Source organism: Camelina sativa, chromosome 7 (genome assembly GCF_000633955.1).
Source record: "Camelina sativa cultivar DH55 chromosome 7, Cs, whole genome shotgun sequence".
NCBI classification, from domain to species: Eukaryota; Viridiplantae; Streptophyta; class Magnoliopsida; order Brassicales; family Brassicaceae; genus Camelina; species Camelina sativa.
The window spans coordinates 21,397,419-21,407,878 of NC_025691.1; the positions used below are offsets into that span (position 1 = coordinate 21,397,419).

General features: G+C 36.4%; 4 protein-coding genes across 5 annotated transcripts in view; 2 read left to right on the forward strand and 2 right to left on the reverse strand.

The window, feature by feature from the left end:
* LOC104701821 (lysine histidine transporter-like 5) overlaps positions 1-1,796 on the forward strand; it is a 3,756-nt gene extending 1,960 nt beyond the window's left edge. Inside the window, exons 4-9 of the mRNA XM_010417563.1 lie at positions 4-121; positions 222-618; positions 711-816; positions 890-981; positions 1,068-1,136; positions 1,240-1,796. Coding sequence (XP_010415865.1) covers positions 4-121; positions 222-618; positions 711-816; positions 890-981; positions 1,068-1,136; positions 1,240-1,338 — 881 coding nt within the window. The 3' untranslated portion in view covers positions 1,339-1,796. The remainder of the gene's footprint in view (positions 1-3; positions 122-221; positions 619-710; positions 817-889; positions 982-1,067; positions 1,137-1,239) is intronic.
* On the forward strand, positions 3,024-4,431 carry LOC104701823 (glucuronoxylan 4-O-methyltransferase 3). Its single transcript, XM_010417564.2, has 2 exons — positions 3,024-3,386; positions 3,634-4,431. Exons 1-2 carry the CDS (start codon positions 3,087-3,089, stop codon positions 4,213-4,215), a joined length of 882 nt encoding a protein of 293 aa, XP_010415866.1. The 5' UTR covers positions 3,024-3,086; the 3' UTR covers positions 4,216-4,431.
* Positions 4,373-6,684, reverse strand: LOC104701824 (GDSL esterase/lipase At1g71691). The gene is made up of 5 exons (XM_010417565.2): positions 6,322-6,684; positions 6,053-6,174; positions 5,186-5,428; positions 4,848-5,097; positions 4,373-4,760 (listed from the first exon to the last, which is right to left on the reverse strand). Exons 1-5 carry the CDS (start codon positions 6,641-6,643, stop codon positions 4,537-4,539), a joined length of 1,161 nt encoding a protein of 386 aa, XP_010415867.1. The 5' UTR covers positions 6,644-6,684; the 3' UTR covers positions 4,373-4,536.
* The window catches only part of LOC104701825 (agamous-like MADS-box protein AGL12), a 3,834-nt gene continuing 1,449 nt past the window's right edge, over positions 8,076-10,460 (reverse strand). Inside the window, exons 1-7 of one of the 2 annotated variants that reach the window (XM_019227250.1) lie at positions 10,279-10,460; positions 10,075-10,180; positions 9,160-9,221; positions 8,955-9,054; positions 8,818-8,859; positions 8,638-8,679; positions 8,076-8,442 (exon numbers count right to left, since the gene is read on the reverse strand). In XM_019227250.1, the coding sequence (XP_019082795.1) occupies positions 8,341-8,442; positions 8,638-8,679; positions 8,818-8,859; positions 8,955-9,054; positions 9,160-9,221; positions 10,075-10,180; positions 10,279-10,460 (636 nt within the window). In that variant the 3' untranslated portion in view covers positions 8,076-8,340. Of the gene's footprint in view, positions 8,443-8,637; positions 8,704-8,817; positions 8,860-8,954; positions 9,055-9,159; positions 9,222-10,074; positions 10,181-10,278 lie in introns of both variants that reach the window. The other variant, XM_019227249.1, reaches the window with a different exon arrangement.

Sequence of the window (10,460 nt, forward strand, 5' to 3'; positions counted from 1 at the left end):
AACATATCCGTCAGACTTATTACATCTTAGGATTCGCCGCCCTCCAACTTGTGCTCTCTCAATCTCCTGATTTCAACTCGATCAAGATCGTGTCTCTCCTCGCCGCCCTCATGTCTTTCCTGTATTGTCACCAAACCCAACATAAAACAAGACAAAAGATTTACGTTTTGTTTTGTGATCTATATATCTAAGAAAATTTGATTTTTTTTTTGTTGGTGCAGTTACTCAATGATAGCGTCCGTAGTGTCAATAGCTAAAGGAACGCAACACCGTCCGTCAAGTTACGGCGTCAGAGGAGACACGGTGGCATCAATGGTCTTTGATGCATTTAACGGCGTTGGAACCATAGCGTTTGCGTTTGCAGGACACAGTGTGGTGCTTGAGATACAAGCCACTATTCCTTCAACACCTGAAGTCCCTTCCAAGAAACCAATGTGGAAAGGAGTTGTCGTGGCTTACATAATCGTCATTGTTTGTTACCTCTTTGTGGCTATCTCCGGTTATTGGGCTTTTGGTGTTCATGTTGAGGATGATGTTCTCATTTCCTTAGAGAGACCAGTTTGGCTTATAGCTGCTGCTAATTTCATGGTTTTTATCCATGTCATTGGAAGTTATCAGGTCTTATTTATTTATTTTTTTTTTTTAATATATCTTTTGCTCCCTTGAGAAAAAAGTTTCTCCAACTTTGAGTACAATGATCATCTTGACAGGTTTTTGCTATGACCGTGTTTGACACCATAGAGTCGTATCTTGTGAAGACACTGAAATTCACTCCTTCAGCAATGCTGCGTCTAGTGGCACGTAGTACATATGTTGGTTAGTACTCATTTAGCTTCTTTTTTTTTTTAACCTGGAGAAATGGAAACTGAGATTTCTTGGTTTTGTGCAGCATTGATTTGTCTGGTAGCAGTTTGTATCCCCTTTTTCGGAGGTCTTTTAGGGTTCTTCGGTGGCCTCGTCTTCTCATCAACCTCATACTTCGTAAGTCACCATAGACAAATATATCTAGTTCTTTACAAACATTATATTATAAAGATGGATAATGAGTACCTCTTTTAATTTTTCAGTTGCCTTGCATTATATGGTTGATCATGAAGCGACCAAAAAGATATAGTATCCATTGGTTTTGCTCTTGGGTTAGTCTTTCTTTCTTGATTTAACAAGTCTCTCTCAGTCACAAGCTAATTAACCCAAGAAATTAACTCTTTATTAATCCGTTTGTTTAACTAACAACAACAGCTAGCAATAGTCGTTGGAATCTCGATAGCAATTCTTGCACCCATTGGAGGAATGAGACACATTATCCTTTCAGCAAGAACCTACAAGCTCTTCTCATAGGCTTTATTAAAATAAAGCCCTGCAATAACCATTACACCAAACTTGCAAAAAAGTCTTTTACCTTTTTAAAACTTTAAAGTAGCAGTCTTAGTTGGGAAACAAATATAGTTAGATATTTGATTATTTTTGGCTTCTCGTTTCTTATTTTTTTTTATAAACCATTCCATCAAGAACTGTCTTCCGAATTGCTGTGAAGGCTCTACGGCGCTTTGGCCTGAGGCTGTGACGGATGATGTTCTCTCTAAGCCGTCATGTAAAATCACCAAAAAGAAAAAAGGAACACCATACACATTATGTGGTCAACCTTAGGCTCTGAACTTAGGTTTTTGGTTTTTTAGCATATTTTGTTTTAAAGTCTATAGATTTTCTATAGCAGGTAAAAAGCCTAAACGGCTGTATCAGAAGTTTTTGATTTTGGATTGTAGTAAAACATCTGAATAATGAGATTGGCTTTTCCGTTTTCCTGGTGTTGTGTGTGTTTTATATACATATCGACCAAGCCCCAAAAAAGTAGCAAAACAGAGATATACATGTAAAACAGAGAAGCGCATAAGATGAAAATACCTGAAAATATGATTCTGCCATGGTTAAAAGAAAAGAATAAAAAAAACAAATTTGGCCAAATGGCCACACCCAAAGTTGCCCGAGTATATTCCTAAGAACAGAAACGTATTCGTATTCAGAAAAATGCAGAAGCTTTATGCAGTCCTCAATATTTCTATCTTGCTTGCAGTGCAATCAACTCATAGCTGCCAAAATCAGACCTCTCAACTCGAACCCTAATTTTTATCGAAGAACAGATGAAGTTTCAAGCTACGTTGCCCATCACATGTCAAGTCCGTAACAACCCCATCAGAGCTCTGTGATAAGCACATGAGAGGCACGTGTGAGGACCTAAAGAGAAGATTAAGAACAATGTAGAGTATAATTAGAGATAGATTACTATTGTAAACAATATCCTGGGTGATCACATTGATGTTGTTTGTTAGATCAGAGTTGCGTCTCTGTTCATGGTGATAAGAGAGGAGAACTGTAAGTAAGTCTGTAACTCCGATCTTATCAGTTAGGTTCATCGTTTGTATTAGGGACTGAGAAGAGATAAGAGAGAAGAGATCATTCACTTTCAAACCTATCACTCTGCCGCCGCACCCCTAACAATCTTCATCCTTTTTCGCTTAATGAACCGCTTAGACTTGTCGCTTAATTTAGGTTTTTCGCTTCTAAAATATTACTATGTATATGGAGTCACTTGACTTGTGCCTTAATTACTCATAGAGATATTTGTCATTGAAATTGCACAAGGAAGGGTAATTACCCCAAAGAAAATATCTCAGCTAAAAAACTGTAACGGAGTTTCCTATAAACAGTGTTTTACAATTAAAAAAATGAAATTTTAATTTATTGAAAACATAACTTGACTTGTAATTTGTAATGGAGTGAAAAAAGTAGTATTGTAGTTCGTAACTGTTACTCTAAAACGCTTTAACTATTTCAAACTTGGTCCAATCAGGTGATGATGACACCGACGCCTCAATTTAATTATGATACTCTTATTGCTAGTATCGACGAATCAATGTAGGACACAACAACAATCAAACCAACACACATGGACAATGCTCGAAAGAAAAAGAGAAAATTAAAATATTTTGTCTCTTTGTCCCCTTAAGTACACAATAAACCCCCTTCAGCTGCAGTGAAAACCGTAACGTCTCTCTCACTCTTTGAACACAATCTCTCTGCCTCTCACAATGACCACTAATCTCCCATTCTCAATTACCCTGAAACACATACTCTCTAGCTTCGCATCTCTCGTCTTAATCACTCTCTTCTTCATCACCAGAACCAGTTTCTCACCGTCTTCTTCAATTCAGCCTCCGGACAACAAGACTCTCCGGATCTCCAACTCCTCCACCGGGACTAAATCACATAGCCAAGAATCCGTAAGTTGTAACAAGATCCCTCCTTCGCTTGCCGACGCTCTGATCCACTATGCCGCCTCCAATGTCACTCCCCAGCAAACACACTCCGAAATCTCCGTCACCAAGAAGGTAACAAAACACTAAACTTACATGCAATTTCAATTGTTAATTATTCCAAATCAAGAACTCAATTAGTCACTTACCCCCTAGTCTAATTAATCACTTGTACTAGTGTTGCTACCGGATCATCACATTCAAATCTAGTAGTCATGAATGTGAACCGTAATTAAATCTTTAGTACTATATTGTTGTTGCCGTACGTGTTCTAAGATAGTGTGAATTGTAATGACACAAAAAAAAAAAAAAATTGCATCAGGTCTTAGAGAAGAAATCGCCGTGCAACTTCCTCGTGTTTGGTCTTGGTTACGACAGCTTGATGTGGTCGACGTTAAATTACGGAGGAAGAACCATTTTCTTAGAAGAAAACGAGTCATGGATCCGTCAAATCGCTGAGAAGTTCCCTTCTCTGGAATCGTACCACGTCCGGTACAATACCAAGGTAAGAGACGCGGAGGCTCTGATGGCGGCGGCGAGAGATAAAGAAGAGTGCCATAGCGTGTCGACTGATCCTAGGGTTTCCGCGTGCGATCTTGCGTTGAAAGGCTTACCTGAGGTGGTTTACGAAACAGAGTGGGATTTGATAATGGTTGATGCTCCGACGGGGTTTCATGAAGAAGCTCTGGGGCGGATGACGGCGATTTATACGGCGGGGATGATGGCGAGGAGATGGAAGGATGAAGGAGAGACGACGGATGTGTTTGTGCACGATGTGGATAGGAAAGTGGAGGATGAGTTCTCAATGGCAGATTACTTGACAGAGCAAGAAGGACGGCTCCGCCATTTCACGGTGCCTAGTCACCGGGGCTATGGTGTCTCCGGCGGTAAATTATGTCCCTAATTTTATGGTTTGCTGATGCTTAAAATGGTAAGAGTATATGTCCGGAGCTCCATAGCCTTCAGAGATTAATTAGTTTGAGCTTTGGACAGCTGTTATTATATGTATATGGTTTTTTATAATTTCATAATTGATATATATATATTTGTTAAGAAAAGAAAAGACAACAACAAGTAGATTGATTTGGACCGTTTGGTGACATAGTAAATGTTTTCAAAACGTCTTAAAAGGAAAAACAGATTTGACTCAAAACCTTACAAGAAAAAAAAGTTACAAAGACTTCATATTTCTTGTTCATAGCTTTCATAATGGATGGTATCTCTACTAACTGAGACTAGCCAGTTCCTGAATGTTGATGGGATATGCAACAGTGCGGTCACCAGCAAACGCTTTCTTTGCCATTATGAGATTAACTTTCTCCGTAGGATGAAAAGCGTCCCAAAACACATACTGATCTCTGTTAGCACAAGGCGTTTCAAAGGGAAGACAAGTGATTTGTCCTCTGTTTTTTCCTATCCCACAACATCCTTTGTCCATTGTAGTAAACCCTATATATACAACGACAACACACCATTATATTAGCTATCGATGTTAGTTAGAGTGGGTTTAGCTAGTTTAGCGTTTGTTGTAATTACCATAAGCTGCTTGGTTAGCAACAATGTCTTCAAGCATCTGAGCGATATCGAGGTAAATGAATTTAGCATCCGGAAGATTCTGGTTGAGATTAGTGATCATTGTTTTGACGTTTGTGTTGAAAGGAACAACAAGTTGGTTCACTTCTTCGGAGCATTTACCGTCGTTTCCTTGAGCTAGAATGCTTGGAATGCATCCCATTCTTCCAAGTCCGGCCACTACAAATTTCCTACCACCGAGATTATACAGTCTCTGCATTACCAAAAGAAAAAAAGAACAACAGTTTTTATTACATGTTATAGCTTATTTCTTAGTATGAGAGGTGTTTTTGATGTATTACGGTGAGTTGGTTGGTGTATTGTTGAACCAAGTGATCGCCGAATTGTTGGGAATTGAATTGGTTACGGGTAGGGAAATTAGGCATCAAGTAATTGTTGAGATAGTCGTTGCTTCCCATTCCAATGAAGAACAAGCTTCGAGCCACCGAATCCGCAACGGCCACTGCACCACCGGACTTTCCCGCTATCTGATCTAACGTTGCCTCGAAGTTATGAATCTGCTGGTCGAAAGGTATGCGCCCCACCTGACCACCAAATCAAATCATCAAACTAATCAACGTTACGTAATTAATCCTCGCATTTAGCCGCTGCATGCAACAACCATTTTTCTTGGGAACTATATGTAAATCATGAACCTCATGTGATGTGACCACCACTGAAAGTAAATATTTGGTTTGATTGATTATTTTTTGTCTTTTTTTTTTGTCTTTTTCTAATCGATGATTTAACATTCTTTGAAATTAAATAAAAATCAATAATTTATCAGTTTGAAATCAAAATATGAAAAACCATTTCATTAATGATTTAACCTTCGTTGTCCTTCAATAACCAGTTTCAAATACAAGCTACGTGATTGTTAGTAAGCCGCCCTTCAAGTTATTAAAACACACAAAGAAATAAATTTGAGATTTACGTTTTTTTTTTTGTAAGATCATAACAGAAATTTAGATAAACTTCAAAATCATGTAAGTGCTTACCTCTAATATAAATATTGGCTGGTTAATTATATTAGAGATACAACTTACAAGTAGATCTATTCTATTCGGGCAAACATACATTTCCTAAAACAAAAAGAGTATGTGTAACATGCAACCTTTTTTGGCAAGGAAATCTGCAAGTTACGAATATTTTTACAAAGTTCAACTTACAAAGTTTCCCCCGGTGTCAGGAAGAATTCCGGCGGCTGCAGAAGCGTAGTTGACACCGCGAAGTACTTGATCTCCGGTAGCTTCCGAGTACGCAGGAATCAATGGCAGCCCCAATAGTTGAGCTATATTATCAGTGCATGCATGCATCATTTTATAACACTTCATGTAGCAGCCTCATCTAATCTGTATTCATTTTTTCCCCCATTTTGAAGGAGGATAGAAAACATGTTTTGAAGAGAAAGAAGATTTTTAAAATTAAATAAACGTACCAATCCCGTCAACCATGGTTAAACCATTGCAGAACCGACCGGTCGGACCGCCATTGAAATCGATGCCGTAAGGAAAATAATTGGCTTTGGCAAAGGAAGGGATGTTATTGTTATTCCCATTGTCTATAAGAGAGTCACCGAAGATAAACAGCGCCGGAACAATGCCATAACCAGGACCGCCGTTTAGGTCGACCAATGGAGGCGGAGGAGCAGAAATAGGTTCCTCAACCACAACTAGTTGGCTGGAGACACCATGAAGGAGTTGAATAACCACCGCAAGAAGAGCTGAGGAAAAGCAAAGTTGCCGGAAGTGGAAAGCCATTGTGAAGTATAGTTTTGTGTTGGGTTAATTTTTGGGGTGAAGAAAAATATGGAATTGGACACATTTATAGACAGAGAGGCAAAGGGTTCGGTGAAGAGTAATAAATGTCTCTATCCGTCTTCTACCACACAGTAATAATAGCCAGTAGTGATGATAATCACAATAGGTATTACCGTATACATGTTTTGTTTCTTCATGCATGTCTACAGAATTATTCTACATTATTTTAGATATGTAAATTGTATGAGCCAAAATGTTTGAGAAACATTTTAAAATGTAGCAATTAATGTATATTGAAAACCCAAAGAATTAGATGAATGTTGGTGCGGGATTTAGCACCCATGACATATCGACTTAAACCGAAGGTAAACCGAGTAACTCTGCTCATCAACTAAACCGAGGAATCCTCTCTTTTGGGACAGCTAAACGGGTCTATAAGCATAAACCCGACGAAGTCATTCAACTGCCTCCATGAGCCCGACTTGGTCATCAAAAGAGGAAGTTTACCATATCTTCAATCTGAGATTTAAGGAAAATAGATTTATCTTGTAATTAATGCATTCATATAAATAGAAGGATACCTCCTCCTTGTAAGACATCCGACAATTAATACAAAAGCCCTAAATTCTTCATTGTTCTTGAGATAAACCCTAACTTTTTCTTCAAGAGATCATAACCTCTCTTTATTTTCTAGCTTTAATCCAGTTTTTAGAAAGAGATATTAAGTGAATTTGTTCCCCACTTAAATAAATTCATTGTGTGAATTCTAGATTCAACAATGAAAAACAAAATGTATGTATAATTTACACCCAAACTATTTCATCAAGCTCATCATGTAAAATTATCGTAAATACTTGTGGTTGACTGATATAGAAAAAAGTAAACCATGAAGATCACTTTTTAAAAAAAAAACAGAAAAAACGCTGTATTAAAATTCATCGTTATTATCAATGACGTTTAATACGCTTCCACGCTTAAATAGTGAAGACCAATTATGTCGTAGAAGAGGGCAGAGAAAGCATCAAATAAGTCTCTTCTATTACAAGTGATGGTTGAAGATTTACCGTGTCATTAATTTCAGGGTTGACTTTAATGTTTTGACTTCTCAGATTGTGTAATAAAAAGTGGGACTTAAATAAATGGTAAGTCTTTTTTATTTCCCAATAAAATGGTAGATAGTTAAAATGTTCCACATCTGTTTATTTTTGTTTCAAATTTCATGCTCATGATCAGTTTTGGAATCGAATCAAACATCACAATTTTTTTTTTTTTTTTTTGGTAGGCCATAGGAGAAAGATCACAAATTTTTATTTTCCATAGAATATCATTTGTCGACATTATATTTTTCATCATGGATAACAATGTACAAATTTGCACCCAAAAAAAAAAAAGAAAGAAAAACATTTAAATTACACTAAAAAAGAGGATAGCATCGATCAAACCCAAAACCAAATAATCCATAAATCCAGAACATAGATAGAAACTAGAAAGAGTTTAAGTACACACCACACTTGTAGTTATTTCATGTTCACACCAACAAATGAAAAACCAGAGGAAAAAAAACATACAGATAGATTTTCAACTGCCTAGCAAAGTTCCACAGGCTTTATTATAATTATGTGTGATTTAACAACACTATATTTGACTTACCAAGGCTATTTAAATTCGTAAGACATAGTCTTCAAATACCCTATGGTCTAGAACTGAAATATTTCACTTGGCATGGTTAGTGGATAAGAATAGTTAGTCTCCATTGTTGCGAAGTTAGCATCTGATATGCTATTGTTGTTCTCCTCTATCTGCATTCATTTACCAACACAAAACAACATAACAAATCATTAGACAATATTTCAGCAAAAGTAATCTAAAAAGATCATCGTAATAGTGCGTCGTCTAGCTTTAAGAGATAATATGGATATAGTTGTACGGAAAGATCTTCAATTTCACAAAATATTCTATGAAGTAGATCAATGTTATACTAGTGATGTTGTTACCTTTTCGAGGAGATACTTATTGGTGTTTTTGAGGACTCCTTCCTTTACACACAAAAACAAAAAGAACTAATCTTATGTTACAATAATTTAACTTTTTGTATTCGATTCGTATCAACCAAAATCTTGACTCATATATTTAACTGGTATAAAGCTGAATTTCTAATGATTTTGTGTGCTTACCTTGTTCCTCAATGACTGAATTTCTTGAAGCATAACATCCATCTGAAAATTTGACATATAAACTGTTCTAGTCAATACTTTATTATCAATATTCTCCCTAACATATGTATGATATATATGCATTATTGGATGTATACCTTAGCAGTGCGAATCTGAGAAATCCAATACTCAAGATGCTTCTCAAGCAAAAGAAGTTCTTCAAGATTCATCGCCCCATCGCCTCCTCCAAACATATACCTGAATCCATTTTATTCTATTTACTTATACGTATATGCATTTATAAACCCATATAGACACCTTAGTAAGGAGATAGTATGTAAATAATCAATATGTATAATATACCTTATCCCTTTCTGAAGCATCTCAATCTCTTGCTTAAGCACGTTGATCTCATCTTTTGGATCCTAGAAAAATAAAATTTATTAATAATTTGTAAGTCATAGTATTTTAAAGTGGATGAATTTTGTTTGGAAGATGTTGAATTCCAATTAGTGACCATATGTGCGTACACACATATACTCAAGAACATAAAATACGTATATGAATCAATAAAATAACAGTAGCTCAGAGCTTGTCAATAACAACAGTTTAGGGCAACCTTTATAAAGTGGTCATAGCAACTTTTATCAACTTTTATCAAAAGGTTGTGCTGATTATAAACCAATAGTACAACTTCCTTTAAAGATGTGACTGAATAACCAAAGATATACAAGTATTTTAAATTGTAATATGGGTATATAATTGCCTCTAAGCATCTTTTACTTTAACAGTAATTAATTTGACTTGTTTTGTTTCCACTTTTTTTACTTGCTAGTACAACGTTCCACAATATGTCAGTTTCTCACACTAGTCGTAATCGACAAATGAATACTAATTCAGAGAATGGGAGAGCTAGGTGCATTGAATGTTGTACTTCACTAACTATTTCATGTAGAATCGGAATCAGGTGCCCTACCTAACTTCGTGAGTATTTTAATTTCAAATCAATTAATAACGTCCAACAGAGTTTCCCTTTGCATGTCAACACGTGTATCATTTTATAATTTATATACAAAAGTAATAATATAGTATTACCTTTGCGGAACAAAAAAAAGACTAATTACCCCAAAATAACGAAATGGAATGCAGTGATTAAAGACCGTTGAGCTATATACTGTTATTTATCAACCTCAAAAGTTCCAAAAAAAAAAAAATACGTTTGATAATCAATCCCAACATAATAACTAGTGAAAACGGAAGAGAAAATATTATACGTACAAGATTTGGGGGTTGAAGTTGTTCTTGAGCAGTAAAAGTAGCAGAAGAAGAACCACGACGACCACCAGTGCACTTCATGTACTTATCAATCATTCCCTCCATCGTTCTAATGTTAAATCAAATTCCCATATATATAAATTACTCTTTCATCACATATACACACAAATACGAATATGAACACTATATATGAGGTATAGTTAATACCCTTTAGTAGCGAGCTCAAAGAGCTTGCCCTGAGGAGAGAAGATCACAACACCGATCTCGGCGTCACATAGCACAGAGAGCTCCTTAGCCTTCTTGAGAAGACCAGTTCTCCTCTTGCAAAACGTCACTTGTCTGTGAACCGGGTTCTCAATCCTCTTAAGCTGAATCTTTCCACGAGCCAT